At 56.9% G+C, this 15,408-nt stretch overlaps 1 protein-coding gene across 1 annotated transcript; it reads left to right on the top strand.

Moving 5' to 3' along the window:
• Nucleotides 1-5,581: 5,581 nt before the first annotated feature.
• On the top strand, nucleotides 5,582-15,199 carry ALX3 (ALX homeobox 3). Its single transcript, XM_030868970.2, has 4 exons — nucleotides 5,582-5,858; nucleotides 11,015-11,331; nucleotides 14,172-14,300; nucleotides 14,708-15,199. Exons 1-4 carry the CDS (start codon nucleotides 5,582-5,584, stop codon nucleotides 15,014-15,016), a joined length of 1,032 nt encoding a protein of 343 aa, XP_030724830.1. The 3' UTR covers nucleotides 15,017-15,199.
• The last annotated feature ends 209 nt before the right edge of the window (nucleotides 15,200-15,408 follow it).

Genomic DNA, 15,408 nt, shown 5'->3' on the forward strand with positions numbered 1-15,408 from the left:
TCCTGCATTCCCGCCTTAGCTTAGGGAGGCCTTTAGGGACTGGGGCTTCCTCCTCTACGCCTCCCACTAGCGAGTCCAGCACTTGCAGCTGGGCTTGGCAGGTGCTAGGGACTGACACCTGAGGTGCCAGCCTGCCCTCCCCCCAGACCTTCCCTTGATTCCTGTGGACTTCCTCCCACCACCACCCCCACCAAACTCTCTGCCCGCCCAGGCCCCAGCAATATTCAACAAATCCAAGTTCCCCAAACTTGGCTTCCTCTTTCTCACCTCTGGGCTGTTCTCTCTGGAATGCCCCCTCTCCCTGCCGTCTCCATACACCTTCCCCTGGTTGACCCTCACTCAACTTTCAGGGTTCAACCTGGAAGTGTTCCATGGCCAGCTGCCCCCAGCCCAAGGCTGGGAAAGTGCCCGTCTCATGGCCCCCATAGTCCCCTGTGCCCTCCTGCCTCAGCACAACATACCCTGCTATATACGTGTCTGTCGCTCTGTGTCTCTCCTTGCTGGTGTGGAAAAGCCCTGAGAAAAAGTGGTCTGTCTCTGAGTCTATCCCGACCGCACAGCCCCACTGTCTGGCGCATGGCAGACATTCAACAAATGCTTGATGACTAAACGAATACATAAAACCGATTGATCAAAGTGTGAAAATTGCCAAGAAGTCTAAACCTGCCCCCCTCTGTTTCACACCAAGAAAGAGTTTATCAAAAACACCCTCACAAAATGACTTCCCCTGGTCCGTGCCGCCACTTGCCTCCGAACCCAGTCACCTCCACTCAAAGGCAGCAAGGCACACATCAGGGCAAACCAGACCCTTGGGACACCGCCACATCCCAGACATAGCTCCACCTCTCCGGCCCCTGCCCCCATTCCAACCCGACCCGAGGGAGGTGGGTGGAGAAAATGAGCAGACAAATACAGGTTTCGGGGGGGACTCAGGCTCAAGAAACATCTCTATGCATACTGTTTCATTCATTCCAGAAAAGCTGAACTACAGAAGCATCCCTCTCAATTCTCCAGGGGAGAAACTGAGGTACAGACAGGTTAACTGGCTCTCTCAATGAAAGAGATCAAATCAACAGAAGAGAAAAAATAGCTCCTTAACTGCCCAGAAATTTTACTCCGAAGCACAGACTTCAGCCTGGATTGTCCGAATGAAAGCCAAGGATTCTGGGTACCCACAGCACAAAGCTACTGCTTTCTTCCCCCCCCCCCGCCCCGCCCTTCCTTTCTTTCTTTTAAATATCATGGATGAGGAGGAAGTACCGGATCTGAAGGTTTATTTACCATTCCTTAGCCTGACCTTCCAGGAAGAATGTCACTAATGAGAAACAATCTACTTGGGCTCCCCGACCCAGAATTTTCATAGGGATCAATTTAGGATTTCAAAGTCTAAACAGGACAAGGGTAATACTGACTGTCTTGCCTTCAAAGAAAAAAAAAAAAGCAACTGAGTTTTTCCTGTCTGAAAGGAAGTTTTGTATATGTCAAACAAATGTCAGATCTGAGGTTCCATCTTTCCCGTTGTTCTGACCGCGTTTGGACATCCACTGGGAGAGAAAGGAGCACATTCGCCTTCGTGTGGTGTAGGCTGAGAGAAGTGGAAAAGGAAAGGAAAGCTGAAGTTGGGACTGATGTTTCCCTAATTCAAGAACTGACCTTACAGTCGAGCCTAGAAGCCAGGAACTCTGCTCTGGAGACCAGATTCCATTCTCATTCACATCCAAATGACGATTTTTTTTTTCACTGTGGAGGAGACATTTCCATTCCAGCAAAGTTTACACTCCACGAAAGCAGGGGTCATGTCTGTCTTGCTCTCTGCTGTATCCCACTGCCAGCAGATGCCTGTCACATAATAGGTCCTCCTATTAAATGAATGAATGAATGAAACAATCAGTCACTGTAAAACAGTTGCCTAGAAACAGCCAATAAGTATCATTTCCTTTTTTTTTTTTTAATTTATTTTTTGGCTGCGTTGGGTCTTTGTTGCTGTACGCGGGCTTCTCACTGCGGTGGCTTCTCTTGTTGTGGAGCACGGGCTTTAGGCATGCGGGCTTCAGTAGTTGTGGCACACAGGCTCAGTAGTGTGGCTCGTGGGCCCTAGAGCACAGGCCCAGTAGTTGTGCAGGGGCTTAGTCGCTCCACGGCATGTGGGATCTTCCCGGGCCAGGGCTCAAACCCGTGTCCCCTGCATTGGCAGGTGGATTCTTAACCACTGCACCACCAGGATAGTCCTTCATTCCCATTTTAAAAGTAGGTTTTCCTCAGCAGGTGGAGACATTTTTTTTTACATGATAGGACCCAGAATTGTCTGGATCATCCTATCAGCTCATCTCACTGAGTCTTTGGACACTACATCAGTGACAAAATGCTATTGTAATTCAGCTGGTTATTAAATAGCACGAACGGTGAACTCACAAATTCTCTTAAAACTCTGCCCCACGTCTGGCTGTGTTGGTGGGTCGTAAAACCTCTCAGGTGTTAGATGCCCTGTTTCATTTGGTCTCAGCTTAGCAGAAACCACTCTCCACCTACTGTCCTGGCCACCACAGCTGGGTATGGCAAGTCTCAATAAACTGTCACTTGGTGATCAGAAAGGCAGCAGTACGGCTCCATCTTGGACCAACTGTCCCCATCCACTCTGGCCTCAAATTCCCTCTCAGGAAGAAGTTCTGACCTTCCTCTGGGAGAAGGAGGGTGTGCATCGAATGATTCCAGCTTTGTTACGTTAGCTGAAGAACGACTGAGAGACAGGTGGTGTCAGGTGGGAAACCATGGATCCGAGCGTAAATTTAGGTTCTGCTACTAAGTGGCTGTATCCACGCTAGACAGATGGCTCCCTTCTGTGGCCTCAGTCTCTCTCTGTAAAATGGGGATAATAACTGTGCCTCCTTCCTGGGGTTGTTGTGAGGGTTAAGTAAATCAGTATAGAGAGAATACATTAGACAGTGCTGGCACACTGTACATACTATATGTTAGCTGTTGTTTTTATCTGTAAAATGAGGCCCCTATACTTCATGATCCCTCAGCCCTCCTAAGAAGGGAAAACTTAATAACTCTGAGGTTGCATTTTTGTTTTTCCTATGCACCTGCCCAGACCATATACGGATAAAGGTAAGAGTTTGCACTAGTGGTTTAAAAGGAGAGAAGGAAAGGCTCCTCTCAGCGCTCTGTTTTGCATGGTCCTGGAAGAAAACCCTCCCAGAGGGGCAACCCCATCTACCTAACCCAACTTAAATGTAATCTGTAATTTCCTGCCACCTCAGTGCAATTGGCAACACCATCTCAGCATGGAAATTGGTTCTGTTCAAAGAGCGGGAGAATGGCAGGAGGAACTTCTGGGCTCGGGAAGGGGTGCGGGTCCCTAGGGCTCTCTGTTCAGCCCCAGATTCTGGCCCCTTCCATCTGGGGTCAGGAGCCTTCCACCAATTCAGTGATGTAACCCAGAAATCTGGGCTACAGTTTCTGGATCTCTTAATGATAATGATAATCTCTTAAGTGAACACAGTTCATCACAGCCATCAAAATAAGTGCTTCTCAAATATCGCTCATCCATGTGTGTGGCCCATTTTTATGATGAGTAAACTGAGCCTCAGAACGGTTATCACCGGAGGCAAAACACTTGGCATTTAAGCTAAGCTGCCTTGTTTAGACTGTTGATGATGTTTTTCCTGTGTCATACTTCCATCTTCCACAGTAAACTGCTTGATTACTTTGTTAAACGGAAGAGGTGTCCTGAATTGATATTAACGTGCTCCTAAAAAAGTCAACAATATCTACAGCCCTACCCCAATATCTGTTATTTTTTAAATTGAGGTATAGTTGACTTACTAACCCAATAACTATTGAAAAACCCTCATTAATGGGCAAAAGTGATCGATACAAGTTGGTTGCCCAGAGCTGGGACCCACTGGATCCTAGAGAATGGATCTCCCTGGTGAGGCCAGAGAGGAAGCTTAATTCCAAGCTAAGCCTCCCTCTTGGCTGGAAATAGCAGCCCCAGGTGCTCCCATCTCACTACCCCAGTCTGCAGTCTGTGATTAGGAGCCCTAATGGCCATAATGCCTCCAATGTGGTGTTTAAACCAATAAGGCTTCAGAGAAGTTACGGTATGTTTAATAATGGCTTAATGACTACTCGTGAGATGCAAGGCTTCTGGTTCCTGTTTGGCCTTGATTTACAGCCCAACTCTGGCTGAGGACAGCCAAGAAACCCCCTCTAAGCCCCCAGCGGAAGAGGGAGGTGTTCACACCAGGGCCCTTGGATTCCTTTAAAAATTGAGAATTCAAATGAAATACAAATGATGTTTGACTCCCCATCCCTCTTGCTAGCCTCTGGAGGCACTGAAAATAAAAATCGGTGTAACCAGACCTAGGGACTCCTCAATCCACTGAAGTAAGCAGGGTCCTAGGGCCCTTGGGTGTTTCTTCCCAGATCTTGGGTAGGGTGGAGGTTGTTTCACTTTTTGGAAATTCTAAGCTACTGCTTTAGTCCTCTGCTTCCTCTGGGCTAGGGAGACCCAGCTCTCAGGAGATGGAGCTCCCATCTTGGCCTCCTTCCAAGGTGGCAGGCCTGGGGCAGCAGAGCCCCAAGGTCTGAGCTGCAGACAGCCTCTCTCCAGTGGTTCCCCAGGCACTTCCAGATCATTTGCCCACTAAAAGGCATTCACTCCCTGCCTGCTGTTCAAACACAAAACCCTCTAGGTATTCCTCCACCTGCTCCTAAGGTAACCTCTGCTGGACTCTGTTCAGTCCTGGGCTGCCTCTGGGAGACCCCCTGTCTGCTCTGGCCCTGCCTCTGCTTCTGAAACCCACCAGGAATATACAGAAAGACTATGAGGATTGACTCTGTCCAACCTCCACAGTCAGATGAGGACACTAAGTGGCTAGTTCAAGGCTCCACAGCTAAGTAATGATCGTGCCCAGCTCCCAACCCTCATTGCCAGATAAGAGCTGTTTCCACACAACACTCCCAGTGACTCCTCTCCCCTCCTCTCCCCGAAACAAGAGCTCTCTAACGGAGGTGTTTTTGCTGGAGGCAAGTTTTTCCAACTCCCAGTAAAGAGAGTTAGATAAAGTCCCAGCCCAGCTCCTACCTGCTGCCTGGCCATTATCCCAGGCTAATGTCAGGAGACCAGGCCTAAAAGTATTTGTTGTGGGTGGAGGTGGTCTCTATCCCTGAACTGCCTCACCCCTCCAGGGTCAAGAGCCTCCAGGCCAGATATCAGGGCCAAGGGTGCTGCTCTAAACAAGGGACTCACCAAGATGGGCAGACAAAAAGGACCCTGCCCTCGAGAGGGGGTGGTTTCCTCCCCCTCTCCAACTGCTTCTGATACCGCGACTGGAGTGAATCAGGGGGCTCCCGGGCTCCGAGGGGTTAACCCGCGCGGGGCCGCACGTGACGTGGATGGTTCCAGCATTAAGTCAGAGTGCGGCCCCCTCCCCTGTCCCCCGCCCCCCGCGGCGCGCGCCGCTCCCGGGGGCTCCGCGCCCCCGCGCCCAGGTCCCTCCCCCTTGGCGGGCGCTCACAGGCCGCGCGGGCAGCGCGAGCCCCGGAGCCCCCGGCGGCCTGTGTGCCCCGAGCCGGCATGGACCCGGAGAGCTGCGCGCCTTTCGGCGTGGGGCCCGGGCCTCGCCCCTACGCGGCCGCCGGGGATGAGCCTCCGGGCCCCCAGGGGACCCCGGCCGCCGCGCCTCACCTGCACCCTGCGCCACCCCGCGGCCCGCGGCTGACCCGCTTTCCGGCCTGCGGGCCCCTGGAGCCCTACCTCCCGGAGCCGGCCAAGCCGCCCGCCAAGTACCTGCAGGACCTCGGCCCCAGCCCGGCGCTCAACGGCGGCCACTTCTACGAGGGCCCCGCGGAAGGTAAAGCGCGGCGCGGGGCGTAGCGCGCAGCCCCTACCAGCTCTCCGTCTTCCATCCCCGGGCCCGCAGGGGCCTCCCCGCTTCCCTCTCCCGCTCGCCTACTCTTAACTTTTTACCTCTCTCGCCCTTCGCCGCGGCTCCCTCTGAAGCCGGACCGGTGCTGGTCCCGGCCGGGCGAAAGCCAGCGCGGTGCGGGAGGCAGAGCCACGCGTGCCTCTGGTGGCGGGAATGGGAGGCGGGAGGTCGAGAGAGGGTGGAGTGGCGACGGCCCGGGGCCCACTCGGGCCCGAAGGCGGCCGGAACCGGGAAAGAGAGATCGTGCTTGGCCGGAACTGACACCGACCCAGAAGCCCGGACCGGGCCCAGGACCCGGGCGCCACACTTAACTCTTGGCCCGCATACGGGGAGAGAAGCGCGGCTTTTGTGTCTGGCGCCCGCTGTGGGCCCTGAGGCTGGCCCCGACCTACAGTGGCCAAGCCGGGACTCAGCCGAGGGCTGCGGCCTGGCCTCCCCGGGAAAGGCTCTGCTGCCTGCGCCTTAGGCGCTCGGCGCAGTGGCCGCGGCTAGTGCCGCAGTGCCGGGGCCGTTCTCAATACGGAATAACTGTGTTCTTATTTCCCAGACTAACCTGGCCTCCCCGTCGTTATGCACGGCGATGGCCGCCCTTCTCGCAGTCTTGGCTTCCTCGCACTGGATCGTCACCGCGGGGCCGTCGGGAGCGGGCCTAACCCCTGGGTGCCTCCGGCTCCTGGGCCAGTGCCCTATTCACTAAGGCCAGTTGGACCGCTCAGTCTCCCAAGAACGCGCCTGAACTCCGGGGCCTGGCGGGCGGGTTCGCAACCCCGCCGCCGCCCGCTGCACCGGCTGACCTGTGGAAATGTCGGTGCCCGCGCCCGCCTCATCTTTGCTGCCGCATCCCGCAGCTTAGGCCCAGAGCTGGATCCTCCGAGATCGGCTGCAACCCGCCTCCGCCCCGCTGGCGCCTCGCGGGCCTCCTCGGAGAGGCCAGGCAGCTCGGGCCTTCGCCCAGTCGGGGCGGTGGGAATGTGTAGGGGAGGGCTGGGAGGTGTGTGGGGGTCAGCGGAGGAAATGAGCGAGTCCGCGGAGCTTCGTGTCTGTGCCCTTTGAAAGAGGCTCTCCTGATAAAAACCACAGTTGGGACTTAATGAGAAGCAGTTGGCCTGGCTCCTCTGATCCCAGACAGACGGCGGCGGCCGCGCAGCGCCGTGAGCACCGCCGGGGACAGGTACCCGGCCTGGCTTGGTGCGCCACGTCCGGCAGGACCCACCCTGCAGGTCCGAGTCCCTGCTGGGCGCGACGGATCCCGCACTGACCGCCAGGATCGCGACCGGCCCCGGCCCCGGCCCCAGCGCCGAGCAAACTACGGAGAGCGCTGGAGCAGAACGAGCGGGCGGGGAGGAATCTAGCGACGGCGAGGGTGTTCACAACGAAATGCGTGGAAAGAAAACCAAAAAGTGTAAACAACCACCAAAAAGAGGGAAAAGGAAATTGGACAAAACAACAGAGGAGAGAGGAAAGAAGGAGAGCTAAAAGGCGGTCGGCGAACTGGGCAGAACGGAAAGGAATAAATGAACGAATGAAAAAAAGAAAGCAAGGGGAGGATCGAACGAAGCGGGTAAATGGAGAAGGAGGGAACGGAGGAAGAGAGAAGCAGCAGACAATACGAAAGAAAAAAAGGACATCCTAAAAGAGTAGAAAATAGCAAAATGGGAACAAGTGGGAGAAGGAAATTAACGATTCCAGCTGAGCAGAGGACAGACCAAACGAAAAGGAGGTGCGGCGGGTGCGAGCCGAGTCTGGTAGAGACCCCGGCCGCCACTGGATTCCTCAGTGCCCTGGCCTGAACTCGGCAGGCGGGCGGGTGGCCTGCGTCCCTGTGGCAGAGCTGGGCTGCTAGGGAGGGACAGCCTCGGGGACTGGGGCCCGCGGTCTGCTTGGTGGGAAATGTTGGTCAAAGAGGGAGCCCGCTTAGTTTCTTGGCTTTTAAAATAACGAGCTCCGAGCGTTTCCAGTTCAGACCAGTGAGCGCGCAGCTGCGCCCATCTGCTGCGCGATCCTTGCGAGGCCGGGCAACTGCGCGCTCGAGAGCCTGGCACGGCGCTCCTCTCCAGCCCTTGGCCGCCCTGTGCGGAGAGCGCCCAGCCCTGGTCTGCACCGCGGTCGCGTCCTGGCGGCGCCAGCCATCTTCGCGCCCTCAGCGCGTGGCTGCTCAGAGGGACGGAGAAGTGCCTGGCTGTTCCTTCCTGCTCTGCCGGGGTCTGTCCCCTAGCTTGGCTTCTTGATCTCGGAACGCGCCCGCCGCCGCTGAGGCCCTGAGCCGGATAACCAGGCTGACCGCGGTCTCCGGGCCGGCCGCGGACTTCGAGAAGAGTCCTCAGCCGTTGGCCCCCGCTGAGGCCTCTAGGGCAAGGCTGGGAACCTCGAGGGAGAGCACCAAGGCCCCACTGGGGGTTTACAAACGGCGTGTAGGTCCACACCAGCTTCGGATATTCAGCCGGAGCAGCGGAAGCGCAGGCTTCAGAGCGCTCTGCGGGTCGCTTGGGAAAGGGCGCGCGCGGAGCAAGGCTGCCGCGAAAGCTGAAAGCCGGATGGCTGGTCCTGCGGCGTCGATGGACGCCATCCATGGGGCCAGTGGGGCTCCCGGTAGGCAGCCCGAGCCGTGCGGCTCCCGAGCTGCCAAGGCTTCGAGGCAGCCGCTAGTAGGGGCTCTGGCAGCCCCCCGCGTGGGGGAGTGCCCGGGGTGTGAGAGCCCAGTCAGGGACAGAGCTCTGCTGGTTCTTGTCTTTCAGGCCCAACAGACTGCTGCTGTGGTTCTGCGGTTGTGCAGGCCACGGACACCCCAGTGCTGAGCTCCAAGGCTTCCTGTCTCCAACGGGAGCACTACCCTCTTAATCACCCAGTGTCCCCACCAGGTGCAAGTGACTCCTGTACAGAGCCTGTGCACATCTTAAACATGCACCGGGCTTACAGTGCACCTTTCCCCTGATAAGCTTAGATTCAAGCTGCTGGCTTCTGTTCCTGCTCTGCCTTTCTTTGATCGCTGCCCTTCGCTTAGCCCACCTCCATCTCTTTTCTCTTCCGGGCCTTGCTCCTCAGGGAGGCCGCTTGGTGTTCTATGAGGCGTGCCCCTGTCTCCAAAGTGGGGGACTGCTGCCCTTACACTGGAGTCCTCCAGGCGGATGGAGGTTCCAGGACAATGGCAGTGAAAAGGGAAGAAGTTCTGTGGGCGTCTGAGAGGGCTGCAGAATGGGCAGTCCTGGGAGGCCACGTCCCAGGAGGCCAGCAGGCTTGGCTCTGTTTTTAGATAGCTATTCTGAGACGGGACCTGCTGCATTTTCATCCTTTATCCTGGTAGCTAGGTGGCTTAAGGTCAAGAGGGCAAGTCCCAGAGCTCCAGGTCTGATCACTTCCAATCTGGGCAGATCCTATTGAGATAGTCACTGAGGGCCCAAGAGGCAGATGAGCCAGCCCCAGAGCTTTGGGGAGCCCTCTGCAGTGACATCAGTGCTCCTCTGACCCCGTCCCTGAGCCACCCTCGCCCTTTTCTGCCTGGAGTCCAGCTGTCCCTCCCTCTGAATCCAAGATACCGAGAGCCCTCCCTCTCAGGCCTGCTGTGTGTACAGTGCCCCCTCCCAGTCTCCCTGGTCTTCCCGACCATTTAAAATTATTTGGTTTAACTCCCATTGAGTCCTCCTTCCTCAGGTCCTACCAGGTGGAACTACCCCAGAACCAAAATGTGTTGCCCAGGAATAGAAGTCAGGGACTGAAGCATTTTCCCCACCTATGCTCCACCTGAATTATGAAAGAAGCCTGGTGCCTGGGCTGTCACTATGCACTGGCCTGAGAGCGGGCCCTACCTGACTCTCCCCGGCCTCCAGGACACACTCACGAAGCGTAGCTTATTTCACGGCCTGGGTGGTCCTGGGAGGTCACCCACCACCTTCCAGCTGGGGGGGACCTTGCCCAACTTGTCCTCCACAGGCAGACAGGGACTCGTCAGATCCAGAACCCCAGAGCCCATCTCTCCAGTTCTATCCCCACCCCCGCCCCCACCCCCCAAGCTGTAAGTCCTGGGAAGAAACTGCCTCTTGGTGCTAGGTTACTGGGCCTCCTGGGGGCCAGGCCCCCCTGGGGATGGGCCTGGGGCCAGGGAAGAGGCTGTGTGAATCAGTGGGACATCTTTGTGGCGCTGCTTCTGCCATCCCAGAGGACTGTTAAGAAGAGATTTCATGGCGACGCTGCTGGGGGTCCTTGCCAGAGGGAGAGGGCGGGGTGATCAGGGTGACCTATTTTTCACCATGCCCCAGTTGTGGCAGAGCTCCATTAAGTTTCCTGAGTGAGGGCTAGCACGTCAGAGTGGGGCTGCTTGTTAATCGTGGGCAGTGGGGGAGCCGTCAGAAACTCCTGGGGAGGGGAGGGGCAGACGATGACAAGAACGATGGGCTATGGAACTGTGCCCTGTTTCCACTGTCCCCTACCTCTCCTTTTCCGAGCATAGCCTGTCTCTATCTCCTGCTCTCTAATGCTGGAGCTTAAGTCCTTGCCCAAACATCAGTATTTTCAGAGGAATTTGACAATCCTTCTTGAAGCTTCTTTGCCCCATCTTGCCTTTCATACCCCAGGGCAGGGGGACTTGACATTGTCCTGAGACTCGGGGTTCAGAGAATAAGGCCCAGCCAGATCGGCCAAAGGTGGTCTGAGCACCCCTGTCCCTATCCAGTCCTGGAGCAGAGGCACGGGCATGGGAGCCAAGGCCTGCAGAGTCAGGGTCAAGGAGGCCACCCCCACTTCCCGCCCCTGTGCTAGGCCCTGCCGTGGCATCCATCCTGGTACCTCCACACCCTGTGGGACGCGCCACCACAGAATACTTCCCCGAAATGAACCCCCCTCCGTCCCCAGCAGATCCACCCAGACCACAGAGCACATGGCTCCCCAGGGCCCCCTCCCCAGCTGGAGGCTCAGCAGGCAGGCCTCCGAATGCCAGGCTCCCTTGAAGGGTGGCTGCCAGGAGGACGGGAGGAAAAAGGAAGGGGGAGGCGGGGACTGAAGCGTCAACGTTCTTCCCCCTCCCTCTATTCCACCCACAAAACCCCCCGGTTCGGTTTCCATCCTCCTTTTTGTGTTTTCCATTGCAGCTGAGGAGAAGGCCTCCAAAGCTGCCAGCTTCCCCCAGCTGCCCTTGGACTGCCGAGGGGGCCCCCGAGACGGGCCCTCTAACTTGCCAGGCTCCCCAGGCCCCTGCTTGGCCAGCCTGCGTGTCCCTCTGTCCCCGGGACTCCCTGACTCCATGGAGTTGGCCAAGAACAAGAGCAAGAAGCGCCGTAACCGCACGACCTTCAGCACGTTCCAGCTGGAGGAGCTGGAGAAAGTCTTCCAGAAAACCCACTACCCTGATGTGTATGCCCGGGAGCAGCTGGCTCTGCGCACGGACCTCACCGAGGCCCGGGTACAGGTGAGGGCACCCCGGCCACAGGGCTCTCTGGCTGCCTCAACCGTCCAGACCATAAGCTGGGCCACGGAGGGGCTGGGAGAGGTGGACGCTGGTACCACACAGAGTCGGCCTGCCCCCGTCGGCCCTCCTGGGCTCCCCTCCACGCCCTGCTCTGTTGCAGCCACAGGCTCGCGGCCCAAGTTGAGGCTCCTGCAGGGGATGGGGGTGACAGGCTCCTGGAGTCAAAAGACCTGTATGGGAGTCCTAACTCTGCCACTTCTAGCTGACCAGGTGACTTGGGGCATGTCACTGAATCTCTGTCTTGGTTTCCCAATTTAAGAAAAGGGAATGATAGTACTACCTACATAAGGAGTATCTTTGAGGATCACAGATGTGTGCATTTTGGAAGACGTGAAATGCTAAAACACGAATCCGGGCTTCTCCCAAGGTAGCTGCCCAGAGTGGGGAGGGTCCCCGCCGGGGGGGTCTCAGGATCGGTGATGCTTAAAGCCATCCTGAACCAGTGACCTCAGTCCTGCCAACTCCCAGACTGTGGTTGGGAGAGCCTGACCGGGAGCCCCTGCCCACAACAAACTCTTCCCCAACAGAAATCAGGCCCCGGGGCGGGATGGGGCTGTTGCCAGCTTCACTAGGGTGGAGGCCAGCCTGTGTGGATGGGGTGGGAGGATGGAGGAATGCTGGGAAAGGACGGAGGGAAGGGAATCCATGTCCAAGGCATGCTGGAAGCGAGCAAGAACATGAAGGTGGCAGACAGGGGGTGGGGATGGAAAAGGAGGCTTCAGTAAGCGTCTGGCCCAAGAGGAAGATGGTCACTGCTGCCTTGCTCTGAACCTGCTTGACATGCAGCAGCCAAATAAGAGGCACCGGGAGAAGGCTTGGGTCTGGGCCTCTTGGGAAAGGTGAGGAGGTGACCTCTAAGCAGAGGACAGTCCCTCTCCCGGCAGAGGAGACTCACAATCTGGGTGGGGCCCCTCCAGAGGCTCCGAGGGCACTGGGGCAGGGGCCAGCTCTGGCAGAATATGGGAACCAGCAGTCAGTCTATAAAGAGGCCAGCTGCGGCCTAGCAGAGAAGGCCCTACAGCTGGATTCAACATAGGATCAGAGGGAGTTGGGCTGTTTCCCCTCCTCTGCTGGGTCTTCCTGCTTCCGTGTTCCTACCAGGTGGAACCCAAACCAGACTTCCAGAACTGTTCCTCAGGGCTCCTCAGGGCCTGGGGCCATCAGGGTAAGAGGCCCAGCATTCAACGTAACCCCAGACCACATAAGCCATAGAAGTCCAAATGTCGCCTATCCAGACACCCCAGCAGGCCTTAGTGAGGGTGGGGGGACTCTGAATAGCTGCCCCGGTGCAGCTGCTTTGGGGAAGCGAAGCACACTTCCCCCACTGCTCTTCTAGGCCTTTTCAACCCTAAAAGCGTGGAGGCGTGGCCACAAGGCCCCCCAGACCTAGTCTAGAAGCTTCAGTGATGATTGAAGCCCAAGAGTAGGGATGCTTGGCAGACGCATGACACCACCCATAGACCTCACCCCGTTGGGAGGAATAAGGGGACCACCCACGGGACAGTGCAGGGGGCAGGTTCAGAGCGAGGAGGGGAGAGCGGGGTGGTGACAGGGAAGAATTCCCAGAAAAGTGATCAGCAACTCCAGGCTCTTTCATCTCCTGCAGGGAAGGGAGAGTAGGGAAAGGAGAGCCGGTTGTGGGTCCTTCCTCAGCCTTGCCCCAGGCCTGCTCTGGGATCCTGCCTGCATGAGAGGCGGTGTGGGGAGTGAGGGACTCAGGTAGGGTTACTTTTACACACTCGCAGCTTCTTTTGTTGTGGCTCCCAGCTAAATCCCTGGAAAGCAGGAGGATTTGGGGGGTTTGGTTTGGTTTTGATATTGCCAATGTCTAGCCTAGAGCCTGACACATAAAAGTTTATTAAATGATAGAAATACACAATACGTGCACCAACACACACAGGGCACATACCAGATGACAAATCCACCCCAGATATGTGCACAGCACACAGGTATGCCACCCCACCCGCCAAGAGCTCACAAATGAATGGGAAAGGCGGATTCCAAACCAGATAATGGTAGTGGGATGTGGTAAGTATAATGAGAGCAATGCTGGCGTATTTAGGAAGTCCAGTGGAGGATGCGCAGCTCAGATGTATGTGTGTGGTGGGGATGGGTAGCGCAGGCAGGGAAAACGTGGGCAAAGGCAGGAGGAGTAAGAGAGCAGTGTTTTAAAGGCAAGCTGGGGTGAGAGGCAGCTAAGAAGAATCGAGAAGAACTGAGTGTTGTTGCCTGACAGGAGATGAGGCTGTGGGGAGGGGCAGGGTCAGTGCCAAGGGGCCTTGTGAAGGAGCTGGGCTCTCGGCCGAGGTCTCCAGGGAGCCTCTGAGAGTTTAAGCAGAAGCAGGACCCAAACAGAAATATCTTTAAGATTTCTCAGATGCGGTAAGGTGGGAACACTGGGAAAGGGATGAGGCAGGGGGGCTAGACACCCAGCATACGTGTACTGGTCCAGGGCCTCTGAGGCCACGGACCCCAACGATACCCTTACCAGACACAGCCAGGCTGGAGAACCAGAGAGTGACTCAGCCCGGGAGCGGGGGAGGGCCTATGGGGCCAATAAACCCGCTCTGGGCTTGGGCCTCTCTTAGGCCCCATCCCAGCTCCCTCGCTGGCCCTGAGGATGATGTGAATTTATAAGCTCCTGCAACTCGAGATCCTCCAGCCTGGAGCCGGCTCCCCACCACCCCACAAGAGGATGCAACCATCAACGGTCTCCCCGGTGGGCTCCACGCCTCAGGGCTGCTTTATCACCCCCTCAACCTCTCCCAACCTGCCCCCAGGTCTGGTTTCAGAACCGCAGAGCCAAGTGGCGGAAGCGTGAGCGTTATGGGAAGATCCAGGAGGGGCGGAACCCCTTCACGTCTGCCTATGACATCTCCATGCTGCCCCGAACCGACAGCCATCCCCAGGTGAGACCCCTCCCCCCCGAGACTCGGGGCCTGGCAATTCCGTGGGGAAGCCAGCAAGAGTGTGAACTGTGGTCCCAGGGAGACCTGGAGCAGCATTAGGGCTCCAAGTGATTGTGGGTAAATCACTTCTTCCTCTGCAAAATGGGCTCTTACCAGTCTCATGAATGGTGTATGCAGAGCAGTTGGTACAAAGGAATCACCAGAGGAAATCTCATTTTGAGATGTAATGGCAGGGGCCTTCTGAGATGCCACTGCAAGTGTTGGGGGCAGGAGGGAGCAGATTCTAGACCTGGACCAAGTGGAGTTTTCTTGTAAAGTTTCTGGAGCCGTAAGGGCGAAGAGAGTCCCTAGGTAAGGAGGGCCCCCCAGGCTCCTGATTCATGGGTTTTCTTTTTCTCTCTTTTCAGCTGCAGAACTCCCTGTGGCCCAGTCCAGGGTCTGGGAGCCCCAGGGGGCCCTGCCTCATGTCTCCAGAGGGCATCCCCTCCCCATGCATGTCTCCATACTCCCACTCTCATGGGAATGTGGCTGGCTTCATGGGGGTACCAGCCTCTCCTGGAGCCCACCCTGGCATCTACTCCATCCATGGCTTTTCCCCTGCCCTAGGGGGCCCCAGCTTTGAGCCCTCCCCGGATGGCGACTATAAGTCTCCAAGCCTCATCTCACTCAGGGTGAAGTCCAAGGAGCCACCCAGCCTGCTGAACTGGACCACATGATCTGTCACGTGGACATGCAGACTGAGCTGCCCAACCCCGTTTCTGTTTCCAGCTGCTCCCACCCCACCCCGGCCTGGATGCCAGAGAGGACACACCTCTGCCTCCAAGGCCCAGATGGTTCCTGGAGGACCCGGCAGAGCAGCTGGGACCCTCAGGCTTCCGCAGGGAACAAGCTACAGAATCTTTTCTGTTAGAATAAGGTGAGGCTGCCCAGGAGAAAAGGGGCTTCAAAGCAGGTAGGACTCTTCCTACCACACACTGGGTCCCCTCCCCCAAACCCTGGGCCAGAGGGAAAAAGATACTGCCCTGCTTCCTTCAGACTTTGTCTGAGTTTAACTGTCATCCCTCCAGCTGAAACAACTTAACTGGCGCTTCATTCAGGGAATGCAGGA

The sequence above is a fragment of the Globicephala melas genome, chromosome 1 (genome assembly GCF_963455315.2).
Source record: "Globicephala melas chromosome 1, mGloMel1.2, whole genome shotgun sequence".
NCBI classification, from domain to species: Eukaryota; Metazoa; Chordata; class Mammalia; order Artiodactyla; family Delphinidae; genus Globicephala; species Globicephala melas.